Source organism: Giraffa tippelskirchi, chromosome 7 (assembly GCF_054371585.1).
Source record: "Giraffa tippelskirchi isolate mGirTip1 chromosome 7, T2T-mGirTip1v1.2.pri, whole genome shotgun sequence".
In the NCBI taxonomy this organism is placed as follows: Eukaryota; Metazoa; Chordata; class Mammalia; order Artiodactyla; family Giraffidae; genus Giraffa; species Giraffa tippelskirchi.
In genome coordinates, this window is record NC_137281.1 from 52,092,833 (window position 1) to 52,119,653 (window position 26,821).

A 26,821-nucleotide genomic window follows, 5' to 3' on the forward strand; every position below is an offset into this window, starting at 1 on the left:
ACAAAAGGGTCTAAATAATTAAATTCATTTAAAATTTCCCTATTTAGTACAAGGTCTTGAGAGCTTCTCTAGAATTATATGGAATTCATGGCATTATATAGAATTCATGGCATTCCTCATGAAAGTGACTTGAAAGGCACAATTCAGTCAGCCTTAGGGTATGTCCTTCCTTTCTTAAGCCTAAGCTTTCTAATTGCTAAGCATTTCATTGAGGGATTAGTCACTGGGTTTGAGTTACCTAATTGAATCAGTCATTTTCCATGGCACTGAACTCAAGTCAGGACATTTCAATGGCTGATGTGAGCTGAGCTGGGTGTGTATGTGGTGCGTTTCTGCATGCCTCTGTCTTCAAAAGCATAGGATAAAGAACACTGACAAGACAAGCAAGAGACAAATCCTGCTTTCTGGGTTACTTTTAAGTTTGCCTCTGTTTATCCTAAGCTTTTTCATTGTTCTGTCTCTTTCATGCAAGTGGAAAAGTACAAAAAATAAATTGGAATTGGAATTAGTCTGAAGACTGTGGGGACTTGCTTCTACAGACTGAACAGAAGAATTTATATCGTTCTTACAGCTTTTCACCCAGCCAGCCCTAGAACATTTGAGTGAAACAGTGGAAAACACAGCCAAGTCCTCCAGATGCGTGATTCCAGGTAACACCAGACATTAGCGTAGATAAACATCCCATGGATCAGCTGAATTTTCTACCTTTGAACTATTTTGGTGATTTTTTTTTCATTGCAGAAGCTGTTTTCTGCAGCACTTCAGAACTCCAACAAGTGCCTACTTGTGTCTCATTTTAAGAGAGAATTTCACGATTGAGTTAAAAGTCAATAGCAAGATAGACAAGTCACTTTCTGGTCCCTTTCTCAGCGACTTGGGAAATCACTTGATTTGGTTCCATTCACACTGCCTGTTTGCCTTCACCGCACTCCCGTGGGTCACAACCAAGGGGTGGAGAGTCGGGTAATGACCTCCCTCCCAGCAAATGGTTCTGCAGCTGCTGTCCTCACCGTGGCTGGACTTTCTGGGTGAGGATAACACTGGGTAACTGTAATTAAAGTCCTATCCAAGCTCAAACTTCACAACCAAACAAACCAGTTTTACAACACCCAGGAATTTAATTTGGCCTCACACTTGCAGCAGGGGAAGAAAGCAACACAAGAGAAGGAAAAAAAGCTAGCACCTCGGCCAACCGGCAGCCAGCCGCCTTCTGGACCCCTTGCCAAATTGATCTAATTAAGAAACATTAGCGGTCCCAAGACAGATCTGAAGACAAAGGTTTGGATGAGACACAAGGTTCTTGACAGCAGTTGGGGAAAACTACAAAGTTTTCCAGCCTGTGTGAGTCTCTTCAATATTTAAATAATGAAGCAAAGTACAAGGATAACCTAAATTTGACAGGTTTTTTGTGCATCTCAGGAATAAGAAGCCAAGTCTAAAACACAGCTAAACATTAATCTCAGAACAAAATTTGGTTTTAGCTTTAAAAAAAAAAAACAAAAACCTATAGGGCTTTCCTGGCTACGATGAAATGAACCGCCTTGGCTTATTTGCATATATCCTGGGAAATTAACAAAATCGTGACTTAGATACATGTTCCCTTCCAAGTCCCTCTTACCACCAGCCACATCAAGAGCACCTTCTAAAGAAAGCAGACCAAATCGGTGTAGTGAAAGACACTGGGGATGTGCTTGCATTTACTCCATTCCAAGCATTTTCTTTTTAAACCTAATCTGAAAAAAAGTCCTGCTAAGGCAAAACAAGGGCCAGTTCCAGCCCTGAGCAGGGCCATCCACTTACCTGTGATCAGCACCGCCTTTTGATCCACAGGTAACAACTCTTGGCCAGAAAAGTAAGTATACATGATGAAATATGACAGGGAGAAGAAGACCAAGCCCCAGAAGAGGGACAGGCTGATAAGGCAAGCTCCTCCCCAGAGGCCCGCCAGGCAGACCACTTTTCTCCCCACCTGCCCTGGACTCATCTTGAGTTTGCAAAGAATTGTTCCTCCCAGCACCGCGGTGACAGTCAGGCAGAGCCACCCTGGCTCAGAGAAGGAAGTGCCCATTCTCGGCGACTCTGCACCTTTCCGTGCTCACGGCCAGTGAGTCAAGTGGGCAAAGGCAGTCAGGAGGCAGCCTGGGTTATATGAACAGGGAGGCAAGAAGGGAGGGGGAGAAAACAGCCCCAGCCCACTTTGAATGAGTATGAATTAAGCATACTCATACAGCCACATATTTCCTGATGGGTAATTTAAATCAGTCTGCAGTATAATATAAATACTAGAGCACTGACTATTTGATTACTTCCCCCCACACCCGCTGCACACATGACACAGATGTGTACTCACCCACAACAAACACACGCATCATTTTTTTTAATCACCTCTGGAGAGATAACTAGTTGGGTAATAATTGACAGAATTCAAACTGTCTCAACAGTGAATAACGAAACCTCTAGCTCGCAGGAGATCTCTTCTCCTTTCAGAACCTGTGGTGTGTGGGTTAAGCGTCATTTCTGACCCAGGTATGTGTGTGTGTGTGTGTGTGTGTGTGTGTGTGTGTGTGTGTGTGTGTGTGTGTGTGTGTGTCTATGTAAATCCAGGCAACCATTCTGGAAGATCAACTCTGGAAGGGAAACAGATCGCTGATTTTGTCCACATCTGCAGCACTCCTGCCATCTCCCATTGGAGCCAGACTGAAGGGTTGGATGGAAAGAGAATACAGAAGTAGAGGAAGAGATTCTTGGCAGATGAGAAGTACTTTGGTCTCGCCAGAGGAAAGACAAGCCAGGGAGAGCTAACGCTATAATAAAAATATGAATAATGGCCAATAGATACCTATCTGTGCCAGGAGCCATGTTCAGCTGAGACCCTATTTTCTGCCAAACTCGGCTCCAGGCACTAGTACTCAACAGTCAGTATGCACAATCTCTCTGAACACAATATCTCTATGAAATACCTTCTATCATTGTAGTAATTTTGCGGGTGAGGACACTGAGGCGCAGAGAGGTTAAGTGATTTGCCCAAGATCACACAGAAGTGGAAACGAGCAGTCTTATTTCAGAGTTTTATGCTCTAACCACTCTACTGCCCTAGGGGGGAAAAATTAAAGACAATTAGTATATTATGTACTAGTTCTTCTCTATTTTAGCCTCATTTGAACCATGAAATAGTTCAAGATGGGTGTTATTATGCACATTTTACTGAGTGGAAAATTGAGGCTGGAAGAGGATAAGCTACTTAAGAATAGTGAGTCAAAACCCACAGCCATGACTCAATTTTCTCAAAAGGCAGCACTTGGGAGCACTGACAATGTTGACAGCCTCAAGAGGGCACTGACCCACTTGGGTTTACAGCCTCGTGTGCGCTGGGCACCTGTCTAGGAGAGACCCAGAATTCTGATAAAGCTAAGTGTTGGCATCTCTGGAGAAACAAGAAAAGTCCTCAGTCTGAGGTCAGATTGGCTCTGTTCAAATCCAATCTCAGCTCTGCCATTTAATAGCTAGATTGTCTTGGGTGGGTGATTCTTTTCCCCTAAACCCTCATCTCCTCAGCTGTAAAATCATAAAAATGCTAAGGCAAGGTGCTAAGCACATCCTGCCTGGCACACCAGAAGGAGCCTCATCAGTGCTGGCAATTTGCATTTCTTCAACAGGAGAGAAAGAACCAGAGGAGGAAAATAGAGCGCCTAGTGGCGTGTAGATTTCTCGCAAACCCTGGCTGAAGTTAGCACGTGCTGAGGGTGGGGAGGAGGTGGGGATTGTGTTGTTGTTGTTTAGTTGCTAAGTCGTGTCCAACTCTTTTGTGATCCCATGGACTGTAGCCAGCCAGGCTCCTGTGTGCGTGGGATTCTCCAGGCAAGAGTATTGGAATGGGCTGCCATTTCCTCCTCCAGGGGATCTTCCCGACCCAGGGACTGAACCCACGTCTCCTTCATTGGCAGGTGGATTCTCTACCACTGAGCCACCAGGGAAGCCCGAGGTCAGGGGAGAGGACTCCAGTGATGGATGATGGGGCGGAGGCAGGACTTTGGAGGAAGTGTACCTAGCAGCCCATCAGGGAAGAAGGTAGGTAGGGCTTTGGATAGGAGTCAGGGACACTGGCTTCTGGCCTCAGATGAGCCTGAGATGAACCACTGGGCTCAGCCAGCTTAGCTGTAAAGGGAGATGAGGCCAAGCCACCTGGGCTTGGCGCTATCTTAAGACCCAGGGAGGCATAGTTCCTGGACTTCCCTGGTGGTCCAGTGGTTAATCACCTTCTGGACCATCACCTTCCAATGCAGCAGATGCAGGTTCAATCCTTGGTCAGGGAGGTAAGATTCCACATGCCTCGCGGCCAAAAAACCAAAACATAAAACAGAAACACTGTTGTAACAAATTCAATAGACACTTTTAAAAAAAATGGTCCACATCAAAAAAAATCTTAAAACAAACAAACAAAAAAAACTGAGGGGAGACTGGGTGTGAAACTTATTGTGCTGTGGGGCCGTGAGGGGTGACAACAAAGCCATTATGGGGTCTCACTTGGGGCAATGGCCCTTCTTGTCTGCCCTCCCGGCCACATGGATATCAGAAGTTGCTGGCTTCAGGTCAGGGAGCTGAGGGGTACAGATCTGGAATCCTGCTTGGTGAGCCCCAAGATCGCCCTCATTCCACACACCCCATTTCCTTCTGTCAGCTGTACACAAACCCATCCCCTGAGCTGGTACCTCACGGTCCTTGTGGCCTCCTCAGCCAGGAGGACTCAGTCAAGCTAGCTCTGATGTCAGATGGATTCTAGGTGAGAATGCAGGAGAGTTATGGCTCTTGGTGGGGGCCCTCTGTGCTTTTCCTGACCCCTGGGGCTGGGACCTGCCACCTGTGTGGGTTTTCTGACGGTACACGCCCACCAGAAATGGAGCAAATCTTCTCCTGATGGCGACCCACGTAGCTTCCCAGCTGCTCGGTGCTGGGGCCCCCAAGGAGAAGGCAAAAGATGCTGTGATGTGGGGGAAGCGAGTATGCTATATTAAGAATACAAGCTTTATTTTTTTATTTTTGTTGAATGTTGTTGATGTACAATGTTGTGTTACTTTCTGCTGCACAGCAAAGTGATTCAGTTATACATATAGACACATTCTTTTTTATATTATTTTTAATTATTTATTATTATTATTATTTTGGCTGTGCTGGGTCTTCGTTGCTGGGCGAGGGCTTTCTCTAGTTGTGGCAAGTGGAGGCTCCTCTTCGCTGTGGTGCTTAGGCTTCTCATTGCAGTGTCTTCTCTTGCTGCAGAGCACGGGCTCTACGTGCATCAGCTCAGTAGTTGCAGCAGGCAGGCTTAGTGGCTATGTGCCACGTGGGATCGTCCTAGACCAGAGATCCAACCCATGTCCCCGGCACTGGCAGGTGGAGTCTTAACCACTGGACCACCAGGGAAGTCCTATACACATTCTTATTTTAATTTTATTTTCCATTATGGCTTATCATAGGTTATTGAATATAGTTCTCTGTGCTCTACAGTAGGACCTTGTGGTTTATCCATCCTATAGATAATAGAAAGTGAAAATGGGAGTTGCTCAGTGGTGTCTGACTCTTTGCAACCCCATGGACTGTAGCCCACCAGGCTCCTATGTCCATGGAATGCTCCAGGCAAGAATACTGGCGTGGGTAGCCATTCCCTTCTCCAGGAGATCTTCCTGAACCAGGGATCAAACCCAGGTCTCCTGCATTGCAGGCGATTCTTTACCATCTGAGCCACCAGGGAAGCCCTTATACTGGCTAACTCCAACCTCCCACTCCTTCACTCCCCTAACACTATCCCTCTTGGCCACCACAAGTCTGTTCTTTTTGTCTGTAAGTCTGTTTCCAGTTTCATAGATAGGTTCATTTGTGTCGTGTTTTAGATTCACATATAAGTAATATCCTATGATATTTGTTTTTCTCCTTCTGACTTACTTCAGTTAGTATGATAATCTCTAGTAACATCCACGTTGCTGCAAATGGCGTTATTTCAAAGAAAACATGAGCTTTAAAGACTCACAGGACTGAGTTTGAACTGCAACTCTGCCAACTTACTAGCTGTGAGACATTGGGCAGTTACCTGCCCTTCCTGAGACTCAGTCCCCTCCTCTGAAGGAGGGTAGATGGTGGTGGAAAGGGAGGGTTTTTACCATTGGGAAAACAGACATGGGACTGCAGAATTCCCAGTTGAAAACTCACTCAATCCCACCTGATCTTTGGATGTCCTCACTCAGATTGAGGACTCCAGGGCCCTAGTCTATCTGAGGGGCTGCTCTACCTCTGAAGGAGGACTTCTTCCATCTGACTGAGCCAAACTGGGTCTCCTGTTCATCCCCATTATTCTATCCCAGAGCTTTCCTTGAGACCATTTTTGCTTGACCAATGTCCCATTTCTGTCAAATTTGCACTTAGCTTTTCAGGGGGATGGTGCCAATTGGATCAAGTCATTCTTGTCAATGGTGTCAATGAGCCAATGTGTTGCTTCCTTCTGCCAGCGAAGGTCCCTTTTTGAAGGTGCCTTCTGGCCCAGACGGTGAAGAATCCGCCTGCGATGCAGAAGACACGGGTTCAATCCCTGAGTTGGGAAGATGGCAACCCACTCCAGTATTCTTGCCTGGAAAATCCCATGGACAGAGGAATGTGGTCACAAAGAGTCGGACACAACTGAGCAACTAACACTCTGAAGACAAGATGTCTTATCCCATTTCTCAACCCAGGGAAGGGGGGAAATGCTGAGAATCTGGAATGTATATTTTCTTATAATTGATGGCTCTTGAGTTTAAAAGGGAAATTAGAAGAAGTAAAACATGTATTCTCTCTGTAACATCCCCACCAAGTGGTCATCTTGTCTACTGCCAGTATGCCTCTCATAACAGGCACTGAAAAGCCTCTGTAGCTGCCTTTCCAGTTCAGAACAGTTCAGAGTATTAGAAAGATCTCCTCTAGACTGAATTTTATCATGTCACTTGTCCGTCCTTTTTCACTTAGTGTCACACAAGCCAACTTAGTAGTCTCTATTTCATTCAGATATTTGAAGACTACTGTAATGCCTTACTTTCTCCAAGTGGATGGTCCTCAGTTCTCTCAATCGCCCCTTTTGTATAGTAGAATATAATCTATCTGGTACTTAGTGCCTGAAGCAGCCATAACTTTAAGAGTTCAAGCATTTAAAAAATCATGTTGTTGCAATAACTGAAGAAATGTTGTTATAATCAATGTAATAGCATGATGACAACATAATTCATCCAGTAGAGAATGACCTTGTGTTGATGTCACCATGGCCCAAATGTCCAGACATGGAGATGGCAGTACCGTCATAATGGGTCATCCCATGGACATCAGGGTGGTCTTGGAGTAGCACAAGATTTGTCATGTTTTTCAAGCTGTTGGATGATAACTAACATTTTAAGTGTTTAGCTGTAATTGTGCAAATATTATGTATCTGTTCTCTAGTTCACATTTGGGAGGGGAGAAAGACAAGCAGATGGTGGTGCTGGATGGAGTCTTTTTTTCTGCCACTGAACTGTTGTGGGGTGAAAATGTTGAAATCATTAATTTCAAATAGATCAGATCTAAATTTATTGTATAGGGTTTCAAGGATCCTTAGCAGCCTGACCTTTCCTAGAATGGAACTTAAGTACTTACTTCTCCTCTGAAAGGTTAGGCCCAGAAGAGGTCACCGTATTTTTAGTACAGTGCAAACAGCACAGAATAGAGCAAGATGATCACCTCCCCTATCCCTGAAGTGATATCTTTAGTTATATGTCCAAAGACTCATTTGCTCTTTTGACAGTAGTGTACTATGGCTTGCTCCCATTGTGCTTGCTATCAAATAAAATTCCAATTTTTGCAGCTTTCTTGTCATTTTTAAATTATTTTGGTGTCCAAAATATAAATGTAAGTAAATATCCATGAGTCCATGATGATACAGATAAATGATTAAATAAGTAAATAAATGAAGAAAAGACAATTTTCTCATGCAGAAAATTTCCAATTAATTTACATAGATACACCCACTCAAGGAGGTGGAACAAAACTCACACTAAGAAGTGTGGGCTGCCCATAGTGGCTTCCTTCCAAAATGCACAGCCTGGAAACTAAGACCGGAACCTGCCATGGAGAAACATGAACAAACTCCATCTCAGCCAGGTGATTGAGGTCAACATGACCGGTGATAAGTCATGTAATGACAATGGCAAAGTATCCTTGCAGAACATTCTCCAAAACACCTGGCCAACACTCTTCAAAGCCATCAAAGTCATCAAAAACAAGGAACTGCTGAGAAACGGTCACAGCTTAGAGGAGCCTAAGGAGACATGACAAGTAAATGTAACGTGGGATCTCGGATGGGGTCCTGAAACAGAAACAGGACAAGGACATCAGATAAAAAGTATAGACTTTAGCTAGTAAATAATGTATCAGTATTGGCTCATTAGTTGTGGCAGACGTCCCGCAGTAATGGAAGATATAGGGGAGAATGGGTGGAAGTACAGAACTCCATAATAATCTTTGTCTCTTAATCAAACAGTTTAATTCATTTTGTTAAATGTGAGTGTTGATATATTTAGTTTAAACCCATCATTTTACTGTTTACCTTCTATTAGTCCCTTCTATTCTATATTACTTTTTTCTACTTTTTGACTTCTTTTGAATTAATTATTTTTCAGTCCATCTTCCATCCTCTCCCCTCATTACATTCACAGTTACATACTTTCAAAAAATAGATTTACTTATTTGGCTACACCAGGTCTTAGTTGCATACCAGGTCTTTGATCATCCAACTCGATGCAGCATGCAAACCCTTAGTCGTGGCATGTGGGATCTAGTTCACTGACCAGGGACTGAACTCATGCCTCCTGCATTGGGAGCATGAATTCTTAGCCACCGGATCACCAGAGACGTCCTTGACGGTTACACACTTTTTATGATTCTTTTAATAGTTGCTTATAACACTTATCCAAGTCAACATGACTTGGCATTTTGGCTCCCTGTCTACACAATGCAGGACCTTTGAGTACCATAATACCATTCCACCCTTCCTGACTTGAATGCTAATGTTCTCATTAATTTTTATTACCTAGATATGTCAAATCACATTTGATACTACTACATTCGTCTTATAAGTCAAATGTTCAGCTAATTTTCCCACAAAGTTGTTACCTTTTGTGACTTCTCATTCTTTCTCATATCTTCATGCTTAATCCCAAGGTAATTTTTCTTTGGCATTTCCTTTAGTATGGGGGCCAGTGAGAAAATCTCTCAATTTTTGTTTTTCTAAAACTGTCTTCATCATTTTTGAAGAATATTTTCACTGGGTATAGAATTTCTTGTTGGCCGTTATTTTCTTTCAGCATTTTTATGCCTTTGGGAGATATGTTTTCTGTTTTATCTAGGTCTATTGGATAAGTTCTCAGCAAAAGTGCTGATCCTAATTACCTTGTCTGCTGTTACCGAAAGCAAAGGTCCTGATTCTCCTTTTATACCATCTGATAGGACTCACCTTTCCCTGTCCTTGTATGATATGTTATTTATATAAAAGTAGAAATCCTGTTAAAAACAGGTCCACTGTGCTAGCCTCCCAGCAACATGTCATGGGGAACATGTCTACATGTATCTTCCATAGCTTTATCTAAGTGTTAAAGTAAGACATTTAATAAAACATTAATTCATTCATCACATATTTCTAGAGTTCATATTATATGCCGGATGCTGTTCTAGGTACTGCGAATACAATAGTGGGAAAAAAAAATGACTTGGTTCACGCTCTCATAGAGTTTAAATTCTAATCAGGGAAACAGACCATTAAATAGCTAATTACAACATAGCTATGAGAGATGTACCACTGGAAATCATTTTCTCAGGTTGATATTAATCATCTGACATGTCTTTATCTTGCCAACAGTTGTATCAAAAGTGACCTTGTCAAATCCTTTGCTGAAATCCAAAGTCAACATGTTTATTCATTCCACCAGTCAGCAGAGTACTTTTAATCTGACATTTATTTACTGGTCAACCATGTTAATTCCTGGGAACTGTGGATTCCTCTTCTAAGATTACCCAAACCATTTTTTAATAAGACCCATGACGAGAATCTAATTCCCTGCTCTGGTCTGTGGTTTTCAGAAGGCATTTTCTTTCCCTTTTTAGAAAAAACAAAAACTGGGAGTGTAGGGCTTTCAGAACCCTGAAGCATTTCTCAGAGTAATTAATACATAAAACAAAATGATGTGATATACTATGTCAGAAACAGTAAACATGTGGGGGAGTGGTAAAAAGGCAAGATTGTTGAAATGTATTTAAACTTAGGAGATCAGCAACTTAAAAATATATATATATATATATATATACAGACACATATGTGTGTGTTTGCATACATATATATATACACGTACACATACATACTTCACAGTAGCCACAAACCAAAAGTTTATGATACATACGCACACAGAAAAAAGAAAGGACTCCAAATATAATACTAAAAATAGTCATCAAGTAACAAGGGAAGAGAACCGAAGAAGAAAGGAATAAAAAAGAACTACAAAAACAACCCCAAAACAATAAAATGGCAATAAGTACATACCTATCAACAATTATTTTAAATGTAAATGAACTAAATGCTTCAATCAAAAGACATAGAGTGGCTGAATGGATACAAAAACAAGAGCCATATATGTGCTGCCTATAAGAGACTCACTTCAAATCCAAAGACACATACAAACTGAAAATGAGGGAATGGAAAAAGATATTCCATGTAAATGGAAATGAAAAGAAAGCTGGAGTAGCAATACTTATATCAGGCAAAATAACTCTAAAATAAAACTGCAACAAGAGACAAAAAAAGACATTGCATAATAATTAAGGAATCGATCCAAGAAGAAGATTTAATGGCTATAAATATATATATACATAGCTCCCCCAGTGGCTCAGTGGTAAAGAATCTGCCTGCAATGCAGGAGATCCAGGAGATGCAGGTTTGATCCTTGGGTCAGGAAGATCCTCCGGAGAAGGAAATGGCAATCCACTCCAGTATTCTTCCCAGGAAAATCCCGTGAACAGAGGAGTCTGGCAGGCTGCAGCCCATAGGATCACAAAGAGTTGGACGAGACTGAGTGACTGAGCATACACGTAGACAGCTTCATTGCAGAATGATTTACAATTGCCAAGATATGGAATCAATGCAAGTGCCCATAAATTAATTGATTAAGAAGATGATATACATAAACACACATATATATACACACCCACACATACATGCATACACACATAAACACAATGGAATATTATTCGGCTATAAAAAAAAAGAACAAAATCTATTTGCAGCAACATGGATGGACCTGGATAGTATTATGTTCACTGAAATGTCAGAGAAAGACAAATACTTTATGATTTCACTTATATGTGGAATGTTAAACAAAATAAATAAAACCCCGAACAAATGAATACAGCTAACAAAACAGAAACAGAGTCACAGATACACAGAAAAAATAGGTATTTGCCAGAGGGGAGGGGAGGGAGGGGAGGAAAGAAATAGGTTCAGTTCAGTTCAGTTCAGTGGCTCAGTCGTGTCTGACTTTTAGCGACCCCATGAGCTGCAGCACACCAGGCCTCCCTGTCCATCACCAACTCCAAGAGTCCACCCAAACCCATGTCTATTGAGTCAGTGATGCCATCCAACCATCTCATCCTCTGTCGTCCCCTTCTCCTCCTGCCCCCAATCTTACCCAGCAACAGAGTCTTTTCAAATGAGTCAGCTCTTCACATCAGATGGCCAAACTGTGGGGAGATTAAGCACAAACTTTTAGTTGCAAAATAAATGAGTCATAAGTGTGAAATGTACAGTTTGAGTCAATAACTATGTGATTCTTTGTGTGGTGACATATTGTAACCAGACTTATTGTGGTGATCCTTTTGAAATGTATAGAAATACCAAATCAAGAAGTTTTGTAACAGGAACTAACATAATGTTATGGGTCAATTCTACTTCAAAAACAAACAAAGAAACTTATAGAAAAAGAGATCAGATTTGTGGTTATGAGAAATGGGTGGGGGTGGGGAGGACAAATTGAAGGAAGGCAGTCAAAAGGTAAAAACTCCCAGTTATAAGATAAATGAGTGCTAGTACAACATGATAGATATATCAAAAATTAACACTGCTGTATGCTATATGTGAAGATTGTTAATGGAGTAAGTCCTAAGCATTTTCATCACACATAAAAAAAGTTTTTTTTCTATTTGTTTAATTTTGATCTATACAAGATGATGGCTATTCACTAAACTTACTGTGATGATCATTTCATGATGTATGTAAGTCAGATCATTATTTTTTAATTGAAGTATAGTTGACTTACAGTGTTGTATTAATTTCTGATATACAGCACAGTGATTCAGTTATACATATATATTCTTTTCATATTCTTTTCTATTATGGTTTATCATGGAATATTGAATATAGTTCTCTGCGCTATACAGCAGGACCCTTTGTTTACCCGGTCTGTATAGAACAGCTTCCATTTGCAAACCTTAACTTCCCACTCCATCCTTCCCTCACCTCTCCGCCTTGGCAACCACAAGTCTTTCCGCTATGTCTATGAGTCTGTTTCTGTTACATAGATAGGTTCATTTGTGTCATATTTTATATTCACACGTAAGCGATCTGGTGGCTCAGATAGTAAAGAATCTGCTTGCAGTGCAGGAGACCTGGGTTCAGTCCTTCAGTCAGGAAGATCCCCTGGAGAAGGGAATGGCTGCCCACTCCAGTATTCTTGCCTGGAGAGTCCCATGGACAGTCCATGGTGTCGCAAAGAGTCAGACACGACTTAGCAACTGAACAACAGCAACAAAATGCCCATTGCATCAAGGTTGCGTGTAGGTAAAATCCAAATCTGGGTCTTAGCTTCATAGAGGAAGGTATCCTATCTTTAGGTTTAGTAACACTATATACTTTTAGTTTCTAGGCTGCACAACTCTTCCTGTGTAATTTTCTTAGAAAATCTTCACTGTGATTCTGGCTGATAATTTTCCTGGAACTATAACTAAATAATTGGACCACAACTTAATAGTAAAATTGCCTAAATCAGTAGTTTCCAAATTTTTTGCTTCATAGACCAGTAAACTATTTTTTAAGATGCAAGGGATACACATGGAGTCACCAATAGTTAGTTTTGCAGAGTGAAAATGCATTAAGAAATCAACTACCAACAGTCTACACAAGAAAAGATATTTTAACACTGAAAAGATGGGCATAGTCTCATAATAAAATGTGGTCTCATACTGATTGATTTTAACTTTTTAAGAAACTTTCTATGTTGTCCTCCTCTTTCAGGTGTCACCCCCCCAAAAAATGAAAAAGTTGTCACCAACTGGCAGTGGTGAATTGCCACTTGGGAACCAAAATGTGAAGTGAAAGAATGGAAAAGGTCTTGCTCTTAAGACAATAGAATTTCATGCTTAAGAGACGTAGGGAATAAGTTACAGGTTCTGTGGATAGGAAATAGCATCCCAATTGTTAAAAATTTTGGCTGCACTGGGTCTTCATTGCAGTTCCCAGGCTCAGTAGCTGTGGTTCTTGGGATTTTCTAGTTGAGGCACATGGGTTTACTTGCTCCACAGCATATGGGAACTTAGTTCCCCAACCAGGGATTGAACCACGTCCCCTGCATTGGAAGGTGGATCCTTAACCACTGGACCACCAGGGAAGTCACAATCCCAATGTATTTATCTCTGTTCTTGTTCGGGGACCCATCCTCTTCTTGACTCTTAGGACTGACCACAGCAAGGGGCAATAAACAACAAGCACCAAGAAATGGAAAGGCCAGATACACACACACACACACACACACACACACACACACACCCTCTAAGTTCCATAAGTATGTTTAAGCAGATCACAAGGTAGTTCTCCTCCTGCCAAGTGGGTTTGTAATCTCAGTTGGAAAAAGATTTCAATATTCCTCTGCCACCTGATGGTAATTTTGGCTTTATGTTCACATAGATACATAACTCGGATATTTCCAAGTCTGGCCTTCTGAGACCTTCTTTCTCTTTCGTAATGCTGGAATCCTAATGCCTCATCAGAACTCAACATTATCCCTGAGAATTTGGGAGGAGTTCCATTTCTCATAAAGCATTTCTTGCCACCAGTAGGTTCAGGGAGGTCTGGCTTCTAGATTCCCTTGGACCCCAGAGATTCCCTTCAGGCTACTGCATGGGACTCCGAGCTCGGAGCCTTCCCTTCACATGACAGGAAGACGGCCCCGATTGTGGTCAGCAGAAAGGTGAGTCGGAACAGGCTGCACTGTTCAACACCCTGTCGCACAGTCTCCTGTAGCATCAGGAAGGCAAGGCTCCCGCCTAGGACAGACCTTCACTGCAAGCTGCAGGGTGGGAGGCGGCCACCAGGGGGCGGCACAAGGACTACAGAGCATCAGCGGCTTCCACCCCCGCTCAGTGAAACCCCTTGGCCCTGCCTGGTCTGGAGCATTTTCTCAGGCTGGTCCTCTCCCCAGGACTCTGCTCGCTTCCGGTACTTTTCTGCTAATAAGATAATTGAATGCAACAGCAACCAGTGAAACGAAAGCAAGTTTAGCTGTCCTGGTTGAAGTGGAGGTGAGGCATTGGCAACTGTCCTGCTGGGCTTTTCCATCACCCCTGAAGCGGCCCCAAGGCAGGACCCATGACCAAATGATCATTGATTTAATCTAAACTTGCTGTGAGGAACCTGAGGAGCAGAGAAGGGATAAGATTTTTTGCTAGAATCATACAGATAAACGGGGCTTCCTAAGTGGTGCAGCTGGTAAAGAATCTGCCTGCTACTGCAAAAGATGCAAGAGACCTGGGTTTGATCCCTGGATCTAGAAGATTCCCTAGGGAAGATCTCCTGGAGGAGGAAATGACAACCCACTCCAGTATTCTTGCCTGGAAAATTCCACGGTCAGAGGAGCCTGGCGGGCTACAGTCCATGGGGTCGCAAAGAGTCAGACATGACTGAACAATTGAGCAAACGCACACACACACATACAATGAGCATCAGAATTTGGTATATGACCAGAGCTCTTGCTGTGTGTGTGTGTGTGTGTGTGTGTGTGTGTGTGTGTGTGTGTGTGTGTATGGGTGTATATATGTGTATAATGTATGTAGGTGTGAATATATATGACTCTGTGTATGTGTATGGGTGTGTGGCTATCTGTGGGAGTATATATGTGTACGTGTGGGGGTGGGCATGTCTCGGTATGTGTGTGAGTGTATGTATGTGTGCCTGCATTGTGTGTGTGTAAGGCTGGTGTGAGTTCCATCCTTGTTACATCACAACTCTCAAGCCCAGCTGCTAAGCATCTCCTTGAGCTCTGCAGACTGTTAACTGGAGACAATATTAATAATATCTCCTTCATTGTGTTCTTAGGGGGATTGTGTGAGCTCAGTGCTTTAAGAAGGCTTTCTTATCTCTCCTTGCTGTTCTCTGGAACTCTGCATTCAGTTGGGTATATCTTTCCCTTTCTCCTTTGCCTTTTGCTTCTCTTCTTTTCTCAACTATGTGTAAAGCCTCCTTAGACAACCATTTTACCTTCTTGCATTTCCTTTTGTCTGAGATGGTTTTGGTCACCACCTCCTGAACAATGTCAAGTACAGGTTAAGTGTTTTGTACAATGTCAGGTCCAAAGTGCTCATTCAACAATGGTTAACTTCAATGGTTGACTTCAGGAATCTCAACTTTATTCCTGAGTCTGAAGATCATCCTGACCTGCATTTTCTTTACCTTTTCGATGACATTTCTATCCATGGAGACTACAGCCAACTTTGCCTTTAGGAACCATGTATGACTGTAAATAGAAGAGTGAAGTGATGAGGGTGTATGGGGTGGAGTGAGGTACTAAAGTCAAATAATAACAGGCTGATGTAATAACTGGTGTTTGTCTATTTCATGGTTCATCGATTATTTACTAAGTGTCCATTCAGCACCAATAATTGGAAATACAGACCTCGCCTTGTCCTTGTGGGACTTAGTGTGAGTAAGGAGTAAGGTGTACTCATGAATCCATTGTCCTTTCCTCCCGTACATTGTATATCACAACAATAAAATTAGTAAAGGTACAGCTTGAAAGATCCATGAGTTCTATTTGGATTTATCTACTTGGAGACTGACAAGGGTTCTCCATCTACATAGCTCCAATTCTGGTGAATATATTAAGGAATCAACTCCAAAATTTTTCTATATTTCCAAATATTCCTCTCTCCTTAATCTACCTCTTAAATGTCTTGATATTAGTTTACATCTCCTGCCTCCACTTCCCTTCCTCACTCTTAAAAAGGACTGGAGTGTGAGAATTCTACCCTGAATAGAGGGGATAATGACATGAATGCCCCACTCGCACCAGGCTGAATGTTTTCCCAGCTCCTTCCCACAAACAGACTTCCCTGGTGGCTCAGATGGGAAAGTGCCTGCCTACAATGTGGGAGACCTGGGTTTAATCCCTGGGTCAGGAAGATCCTCTGGAGAAGGAAATGGCAACCCACTCCAGTCCTCTTGCTTGGAAAATCTCATGGACGGAGGAGTGTGGTAGGCTACAGTCCATGGAGTTGCAAAGAGTCAGACAGGACTGAGCGACTTCACTTTCACTTTCACTCTCCCACAGCAGAAGGGAGGCCACGCATCCCCTTCGGTGTTGGTCAGCCAGGCCAGAGAAACATCCCCATGAAGCAGCGATGCAACAGGGCCTCTGGAAGCAATTCTTGAGCATGGTCTAGAGATAGCAACTGCTTTTCACTGATCCATGACGAGATGATGATCATCAGCAAGGACAATGTACTGAACTTTCTTAAGACTGAATTCATTTCATTTAAAGGATTATCAGAGGAGAGTATACCCTTCCTCTCTTTTTGTCATTAAAATATCTATTCGTGTATGAAACAGTGGTGATAGGATATCACAGTTTGGTTGTTTTCTTAAAAAAAATATTTAATTTCCTTTCTTTAAAAAAGTTTTTGTATTTTTGGCTGTGCTGGGTCTTAGCTGTGCATACAAACTCTTAGTTGCTGTGTGTGGGATCTAGTTCACTGACCAGGGATTGAATCTGGGCCCCCTACCCTGGAGCATGGAGTCTTAGCCACTGGACCACCAGAGGAGCCCCTTGGTCGTTGTTTCTGTTTTGATTTCCTTGGCAAAATTAAAAGTTGGCAGACTGACACATCTCCCCAGATTTTGATCTGAAATTTTAACAGGGTTCAAAATTCAAAAATGTGACAGTCCCGCTAACACACCACATGGTGGATCTGAGTAAAACAAACCTTGGGTATAAATCCAACTCTGTTACTTCCTTGATTGCATGAACTGCCCTGTCTTGTCTGAGCCACAGGCTGCTCACCAACTGTTCAGTTGCTCAGTCATGTCCAATTCTTTGTGACCCCATCGACTGCAGCACGCCAGGCCTCCCTGTCCATCACCAACTCCCGGAGTTTGCTCAAACTCATGTCCATTGAGTTGGTGATGCCATCCAACCATCTCATCCTCTGTCATCCCCTTCTGCTCCCGCCTTCAGTCTTTCCCAGCATCAGAGTCTTTTCCAATGAGTTGGCTCTTCATATCAGATGGCCAAAGTATTGGAGTTCAGCTTTAGCATCAGTACTTCCAGTGGATATTCAGGACTGATTTCCTTTAGGATTGACTGGTTGGATCTCCTTGAAGTCCAAGGGACTCTGAAGAATCTGATGCCTTCGAACTGTGATGCTCACCATTAGTGGGATAATAATCTGTACCTCATATTGGTTATGATCTATATGTAAATGACCTGGCATGTTAGAGTCTTTTATGGCAGCCATTATACAAAAATCTTTTTGGCCTCGGCAAAAACTCTTGCAATAGAATTTTTTCACTTCCTGTCCCTTCTTGGAATTTACAAATTGAAAAATAGGCGCCGCAGGCAACCAATGCACCACTTGGTGTGGGCTCTTTCCTACAGTCATGGCTCCCAGGCTGAAGGTTCACAGAAGGAGACACGCTGACATCTGTATCTCCAGAAGGGAGATTAAATCTCGGATGAGTCTGTTAGAAAGAAGACATTTCAAAATTTGAGAGCACAGCTGAATGCCAAAGTAAATTATACCATAAGCCAGATGTTCCAGGAACTTCTTTTCTATTTTTTTTTTTGCCTGAAGGAAAAGTTTTAGTTCATAAAGAAAACAATGAGCAGAAATTGTTATCACAGAAGTGTTCATGGTTATTTAAAATGAGACCATTTGAAAATAATCAAAGAGGTGCACAATGATTTACAGAGAAAGTTGTTCATTTCAGTGTTATTTATCATGTGTTAAATGCAGAAACATCCTAAATGGCTTACCATACAGGATATGTTATATATATTATGGCACTTTCATTTGATGGACTGCTATACAGCCATTAAAATTGTGTTGTTGGAGAATATTTAATGCCTTGAGGAGAGGTTTGCAATATTTTTGAGCACAGAGAACAGGTTACAAAGTAAAATATATAATGTGATCATATTTTATGCCCTTATCATCCAGATATCAGTTGGAATGTCTTAAACATTGGGATCCAGATAAGATTGGTTCAAATCCCCAGCCCCACAGCCTGGGGAAGTCAAAGCCTCACCAAGATTTCTCCAAGATCCTAAGGACCTACCTTCTCACTGTTCCTTCTGCTTCTTCTAAGTCATTGCTTCTCTCTACCATTTTGAATTCAATGTGAAACCCAACCTCTCTTTTCTATTTGCAAAACAAAACTGAGAGCAGTAAAGTCAACTGTATTGAACTTCCTTCTACCTTCAGTGGCTTTGGAGTTCAGGTAGGAGAGATGGACAGGATGGAGGAAAAATTCTGCCACTGTAGTGGAGTGAATTGTTAGCATATGTTCAGGTCCTAAATCCACGAACCCATGAAGGTGACATTATTGGGGGGGGGGTCTTTGCATATGTAATTAACATAAGCATCTCTAGATAAGATCATTCTGGATTAAGATGGCCCCTAATTCCCATGACAGGTATCCGTGTAAGACACAGAACAGAGAGAGGGAGATGGGTTGAACGCCCTGGGAAGATGGAGGCAGAAACTGGAGTTATGGTGCCACAGCCAAGGAATACCTGGAGCCACCAGAAGCTGCGAGAGACAAGGAACTTCCTCCCCTAGAACCTTCAGAGGGAGCACGGCTCTGCCCATACCTTGAACTGGGGCTTCTAGTCTTCTGAACTGTAAGAGAACAAATGTCTGTTGTTTAAGCCACCAACTGAAACAACAGAGAGTGAAAAAGCTGGCTTAAAACGCAACATTCAGAAAACTAAGATCATGGCATCTGGTCCCATCACTTCATAGCAAATAGACAGGGAAAAAAATGGCAACAGGGACAGACTTTATTTTGTTGGGCTCCCAAATCACTGTGGATAGTGACTGCAGCCATTAAATTAAAAAGACGCTTGCTCCTTGGAAGAAAAGCTATGACCAACCTAGACAGTGTACTAAAAAGCAGAGACATCACTTTGCCAACAAAGGTCCATATGGTCAAAGCTATGGTTTTTCCAGTAGTCATGTGTGGATGGAGAGCTGGACCATAAAGAAGGTTGGATGGCATCATCAACTCAATGGACATGAATTTGAGCCAACTCTGGGAGATAGTGAAGGATGGGGAAGCCTGGCGTGCTGCAATTCATGGGGTCACAAAGGGTCACACATGACTGAATTACTGAACAACGACAAAGCCACCAAGTTTGTGGTCATTTATTATAGAAGACCCAGGAAACTAACCCAATCACCAAAGTGTGTGCAACAGTAAAGGGAACTGTACTTACTAACAGGGGCCTGGGTGTCCTCCCACCATCACCTCAGTGAGTGTCCCCAACCTCATGGATGCTCCTTTGAGCTTCTCTCGCTCTGTTTAAACCCCTCCTCTTCCTCCTTCCCTTTTTGTCCCATAGACTCGCACTTCTCCTCCTTCCATCCTGCAGAACTCTCTGCTCACAGCTTACTCTAATGCCCCAATTTACATGTTCCAAACTTGCTTAACCACATCCTTCCCCATCTCAGTGAGGGCAACGCCGCCCTTCCAGTGGCACAGCACTGGACTCCCTTCACTCTGATCTCTGACTCAGTCAGTTCAGTCACTCAGTCGCGTCCATCACTTAGTCAGTTGCCACCCCGTGGACTGCAGCACGCCAGGCTTCCCTGTCCATCACCAACTCCCGGAGCTTGCTCAAACTCATGTCTATCAAGTTTGTGATGCCATCCAACCATCTCATCCTCTGTCATCCCCTTCTCCTCCTGCCTTTGATCTTTCCCAGAATCAGGGTCTTTTCCAATGAGTCAGTTCTTCGCATCAGGTGGCCAAAGTATTGGAGTTTCAGCTTCAGCATCAGTCCTTCCAATGAATATTCAGGACTGATTTCCTTTACGATTGACTGGTTGGATCTTCCTGCAGTCCAAGGGACTCTCAAGAGTCTTCTCCAACACCACAGTTCAAAAGCATCAATTCTTCGGTGCTCAGCTTTCCTTATAATTCAACTCTCACATCCATACATGACTACTGGAAAAACCATAGCTTTGACTAGACGGACCTTTGTTGGCAAAGTGATGTCTCTGCTTTTCAATATGCTGTCTAGGTTGCTCATAGCTTTTCTTCCAAGGAGCAAGTGTCTTTTAATTTCATGGCTGCAGTCACCATTTGCAGTGATTTTGGAGCCCAAAAATGTAAAGTCTCTCACTGTTTCCACTGTTTCCCCATCTACTTGCCATGAAGTGATGGGGCCAGATGCCATGACCTTTGTTTTCTGAATGTTGAGTTTTAAACCAACTTTTTCACTCTCCTCTTTCACTTTCATCAAGAGGCACTTTAGTTCTTCTTCACTTTCTGCCATAAGGGTGGTGTCATCTGCATATCTGAGGTTATGGATATTTCTCCTGGCAATCTTGATTCCAGCTTGAGCTTCATCCAGCCCAGCATTTCTCATGATGAACTCTGCATATAAGTTAAATAAGCAAGGTGACAATATTCAGCCTTGATATAGTCCTTTCCTGATTTGGAACCAGTCTGTTGTTCCATGTCCGGTTCTAACTGTTGCTTCTTGCCCTGCATACAGGCTTCTCAGGAGGCAGGTAACGTAGTCTGGTATTCCCAAATCTTTAAGAATTTTCCACAGTCTGTTGTGATCCACACAGTCAATGGCTTTGGTGTAGCCAATAAAGCAGAAATAGATGTTTTTCTGGAACTCTCTTGCTTTTTCAGTGATCCAGCGAATGTTGGAAATTTGATCTCTGGTTCCTCTGCCTTTTCTAGAAGGAAATTCTGGAAATTCACGATTCACGTACTATTGAAGCCTAGCTTGGAGAATTTTGAGCATTACTTCACTAGTGTGTGAGATGAGTGCAATTGTTCAGTGGTTTGAACATTCTTTGGTATTGCCTTTCTTTGGGATTGGAATGAAAACTGACCTTTTCCAGTCCTGTGGCCACTGCTGAGTTTTCCAAATTTGCTGGCATATTGAGTGCAGCACTTTGACAGCATCATCTTTTAGGATTTGAAATAGCTCAACTGGAATTCCATCACCTCCATTAGCTTTGTTTATAGTGATGCTTCCTGACTCAACCCACAACCCATCCATCAACAAATCTTGTGGGCTATGCCTTCAGAATTTATCCACTACCTGACAACTGTGCTGCTACTCACCTGGTCCAAGTGACCATCGCCTCCTGCCTGGATGACAGCAACAGCTCCCTCATGGGTCCCTCTGATCCCACCCTTGTCTCCCTATAGTCTGTTCTCAACCCAGCACTGCAGAAATCCTTTCATAACCTTAGTGCTATCACATCACTCCTCTACTGAAAACCTGGGTAAAAGCCAAAATCTCTAAATGGCTCCAGGCTAGATGACCCGGCTCTTGTTGTTTTTAATCTCTGACTTCTGTTCCCTTATTCATTCCATTCTAGTCACAAGGGCCCCCTTGCCAACTCCTCAAACACCCAGGCTGGGCCTTGCCTTGGAGCCTACTTCGGCTCTTCCCTCCGCCTGGAATACTCTTGTCCACTTGCTTATTTCCCTCTCCTTCTGTGATTCCTTCTTCAAAGACTTCTGCTCAGTGGACCCTGCCCCCACCTCCCTCCACCTCAGCATGCTGTAAATTTTCTCATGAAAGCCTAAGTAACAAACTCATGGCAACAACAAGGGCTACAATCTGTCTACTCTTTCTACCAAAAATGAAACAGTTGTCATGAGAATGTTGTTATGTTTATTTAAACTGAAATACAAACTCATTTTTTTTTCTAATAGATGATCATTAAATGTAATTTGGGGCATATAACTCAGAAATAATTCAAATACTTTGATCTGCCTGATTGATTTCATAGTGTGGAATGGCTTTGCTGGTGATATGATGAATATTTTCCCAAAGTTAAATGAGGTAAATCTTCACTTACAGAGTTGTTTTAAAAGATATTTAAGACACATGATAAGACTGTGTTCACAAGATTGCATTTGTGTTGAAATGAACACTCGTTTGATTTACCCAATTCTGAGAACACCTAGTTAAATAAGATGCTTCTGAATGAATGAATGTCAGGTCATTCCACAGGGCAATCTCATGGATAGGCAGGAAGCCTTTCTCCTGGTATATTCTCTGAATCTTCCAGATTCCCAACACCCTGTGGTCCACGTTGTACCTGTGGTCCCCAACATCCTCCCCTGTATTGCTCCATTTCATGTCCTTCTCTCTCATCAAAGGCTCTCTCTCAGCTTCATCTCATTTCACAGGACCTGTGGGAGTGATGCAGGGGCCAGGTGTCTTTGGATCCTGGGAGTGAAGGAAGGGAGAAAGCAGGCAGCTTCAGAATGGAGATGATCAGATCTTGCAGACCACCAAGGTTAGCTTGCTGACCCGCTGGAGTGTTCCTCTGGTTAGGAAGCCATCGGGAAAACAGTGAACACAGAAGAAATGGAAAGAGAGAACGAGGCCAAGAGACTTTGCAAGGCAAAATTAAACTCAAATGAAAATGAAGGGAAAGAAACAAAGTATGAAAATGGTACGGCCAATGTCAGGTGTTGCTGGTGATGAGGGATTCACTTCTGAATATCAGGTTAAGATAAATGGACCAGCCCCATAAATACATAAATATATATTTGGGAAATGTCAGCTCAGGGTTCAGAATTGAAACCAAGAGAAATGAAGTGTTCTTTTAAGTGAAGGATGTAGGCAAGAAAGAAAAAAAGACTCAAGGTTCAGTCTTAGGTTTTAACCCAGTTAGGAAGTGGGAAGAAAATACAAAGTTTCTGAAGAAAGAAAATGGAGAGGAAAGGATGAAAGGGGACGAGAAGACAGAGAAGAACATAAATACAGAGTGTTAAGGAGAAGGGATTGTGTATGAAAAATTTAGGGTAAGCAATACTGTCTGTGACAGAATAATTCAAATGCATGACAACAAGAATGTGAAGCTTCTTTACAAAAAGAAAAATCTAACAAATGGTAAATTTTGATTTGTCTTATATAACTGAATCCCTAATGAAACATCTGTGTGAGAATTGCATTTAGTATCATGTAATGAACTCACAGCATTCACAACACTTACCTTTGGTTTTATAGATGCATCTGAATAGCATACACGTTGCTTTTCAAGAAACGCCACCTGAATGTGCCTTACAAACAAAGATGGAGAAATAAAAGGAACTTCATCTCGGTCCTGTGCACCACCTATTCATATTACATCGTGCTGCCACTGTCTCTGAGGGAAGAGAACATTTGGGTATGCTGTGGGTTAGGTAAACACCCACTAAATATTGATGCAAGCATAATTAGAATGACTGAAATAATCTTGGCATAAAATTACCCTCGCAGTTAGAAGAGAGACAAAATGAAGTAATTTGATCATGAAAATTAATACAAGTCAACTCTCAGTTTTCAATGCAGCTAATTGAAAACCACTTATTATTCAAACCTCTCTTTCCCTCCGGGTTTGTACTTTTTTCTCCTTGCCCCTGAGAAAGAGAGCAGGGAGAGGAGCGCACCGGGGAAAAACTCTCCTATCGAGATGGTGGAGCAAGAGAATCATTTTTATTTTTCTAAGGCAGTGGCTCCTAAACTTTTCCCTGTATTGATTTTGCCACCCATGGCACGTGTTTGTGGGCATGTCCAGGGTGAAAGGACATCTGGTCCTCTTTCACTCAATGTTAAAATGATGAAACTGGCATTTATTGTAGTTGAAATCCTTTTTGAGTAACAGTTTTATTGAGATATAATTCACAGATCATACAATTCACCCATTTAAAGTGCACAAATTAGTGGTTTTTAGTATTCACAGAAGTATGCAACTGTTACCATATTTTATCACCACCACCACCACCCCAAAATGCCTACTGGTAGTTCCTGGGATCACTTTCCAAATGAACTACTTACACTTGAATCCTTGCCTCAAGATCTGCTTCTGCAGAAACTCAAGCTAGAACATGGTGGTTCTCCCACAATCCAATCACCAGAATTCCTAGCAAAGTCTATTCTGAGGCACGTCACCTGCTCCTAAGAGGACTCCCCACATACAATAAGGAAATACTGATGGGGTTTGTGCTTTATTTCCTAAAGAGAATTCAAAAGAAGCAGGTCTAGGACTTTCCTGGTGGTGCAATGGAGAAGAATCTGCCTCCCAATGTAGGGGACACAGGTTCCATTCCTGGTCCAGGAAGATTCTACACGCCAGGAGCAACTAAGCCCAAGCTCCATAACTACTGAAGCCCGCACGCTCTAGGACCCATGAGCTGCAACTACTGAAGCCCATGAGCCTAGAACCTGTCCTTCTGGAGGGGTGGGGAGATGCATCTGTCTTTCCTAGTTGGTATTGCCTTAATAATCCTTTTTCTGTGGCCCTAAGAAGCAAGTCAACAATGCTGGTTTGCACAGGTTGGGCATCTCATTCACAGTTCTTATTGTTGTTCAGTCGTTAAGTCACATCTGACTCTTTGCAGCCCCACGGACTGCAGCACACTAGGCTTCCCTGTCCATCACCAACTCCCGGAGCTTGCTCAAACTCATGTCTATCAAGTTTGTGATGCCATCCAACCATCTCATCCTCTGTCATCCTCTTCTACTCCTTCCTTCAATCTTTCCCAGAATCAGGGTCTTTTCCAGTGACTCAGTTCTTCACATCAGGTGGCCAAAATATTGGAGCTTCAGCTTCAGCATCAGTCCTTCCAATGAATATTCAGGACTGATTTCCTTTACGATTGACTGGTTGGATCTCCTTGCAGTCCAAGGGACTCTCAAGAGTCTTCTCCAACACCACAGTTCAAAAGCATCAATTCTTCGGTGCTCAGCTTTCCTTATAATTCAACTCTCACATCCATACTTGACTACTGGAAAAAACTATAGCTTTGACTAGACGGACCTTTGTCAGCAAAGTGATGTCTCTGCTTTTTAACATGCTGTCTAGGTTTGTCATAGCTTTTCTTCCAAGGAGCAAGTGTCTTTTAATTTCATGGCTGCCATCACTGTCCACAGTGATTTTGGAGCCCAAGAAAAGAAAATCTGTCACCACTTCCACTTTTTCCCCTTGTATTTGCCATGAAGTGATGGGACCAGATCCCATGATCTTAATTTTTAAACGTTGAGTTTTAAGCCAGCTTTCTCACTCTCCTCTTTCACCTTCATCAAGAGGCTCTTTAGTTCCCCTTCAATTTCTGCCATTAGGGTGGTATCATCTGCCTATATGAGGTTGCTGATATTTCTCCTGGCAATCTTGATTCTAACTTGTGACTCATTCAGCCTGGCATTTCGCATGATGTACTCTGCATGTAAGTTAAATAAACCGCAGGAAGAGAACTGGTCAAATGGAAGCAAGGGGAGCTGAGAGACAGAGAGATGGAACTCTGATGATGTTTAAGACTCTGAAGCTAGATGCAACTTTGGAGCTTCCAGCTACAGCAGCCAATCATTTATACTTTTGATTTACCCATGCTGGGATAGATTGCTATGATTTGCAACCTGATTAACATGGTTGGTATCTACATTCTTCAATCTCTGAAAACAGTAAAGAACAAAAGTGGCAAAGGCAAGCTTCACTATCTCTGGGGGTCTTTTGTGTTCTAATAAGAAAGCTTCAAATGCTTGAGCCCTGAGCAGAGAACCCTTGGCCAAGATACTCAAAATAACATGTAGTTTTAATCAGTGCTATGTAAACAACTTAATCCAAGAAGGAAAAAGAAAAACCATTGACCCAAATAGGATATTGGTAATTCTGAATAAGTGCAACAAATGCTTATAAAAGAATGTTAAGATGCCTAATTGCTGAATAAATGAAATACAAACATCCATTTTGTTACTTGGAGAGTTCTTTAATATGTAATGGGAAAATGGTGTATTGAATGCACTGTAAGCAATAAATGCCTGTTTCCTTTTCTAAAACAAATCAATTGTTGAAACCATTAACCACCGTTTAAATGTAACTCTATTTTTTTTCCATTTATTTCTCCCTTTTGAATCTTTCTCATTAGTGGAAGGAAATAGGTTTATCCAGGAGATGGAGCAGCATGGTGGAATGAGCATGGAGTGGAGTGGGATTTGGAGCCTGAAGCCTTGCCTTTTAACCCCAGCTCTGCCAATTACTAGTTCTGTGACCTTGGGTAAGTCACTAAATCTTACCTGGGTTCCAGGTGTAGCAAGAGACTGCTGTCAGCAATCTCTTACCCACATCTGAGAGTCGTAGTGATAAAAACCTTTTAGGGCAGCGTCTCTCAGTCTTTATTGTTCATGGGAATTCCCTGGGGACTTCCAAATTTCACAAGACTTTTGCAGATTTCTTGTTATATTTGGAGTGGGATCCAAGATCTTTATTTTGAATAAGCTCC

The 26,821-nt window shown here is 42.3% G+C and overlaps 2 protein-coding genes across 16 annotated transcripts in view; one reads left to right on the plus strand and one right to left on the minus strand.

The window, feature by feature from the left end:
• HSD17B2 (hydroxysteroid 17-beta dehydrogenase 2) overlaps positions 1-2,068 on the minus strand; it is a 71,671-nt gene extending 69,603 nt beyond the window's left edge. The window contains exon 1 of the mRNA XM_081514166.1: positions 1,801-2,068. Coding sequence (XP_081370292.1) covers positions 1,801-2,068 — 268 coding nt within the window. The remainder of the gene's footprint in view (positions 1-1,800) is intronic.
• Positions 1-26,821, plus strand: part of SDR42E1 (short chain dehydrogenase/reductase family 42E, member 1) — a 73,075-nt gene that overhangs the window by 30,952 nt on the left and 15,302 nt on the right. For 3 of the 15 annotated variants that reach the window (XM_081514153.1, XM_081514151.1, XM_081514165.1), the window contains one exon: positions 26,468-26,596. The gene's annotated coding sequence lies outside the window, so the exon portion shown is untranslated. Of the gene's footprint in view, positions 1-14,142; positions 14,277-16,631; positions 16,857-18,991; positions 19,200-22,744; positions 23,014-23,570; positions 23,731-26,467; positions 26,597-26,821 lie in introns of those variants that run through there. The other 12 variants (XM_081514158.1, XM_081514155.1, XM_081514160.1 and 9 more) reach the window with 10 other exon arrangements.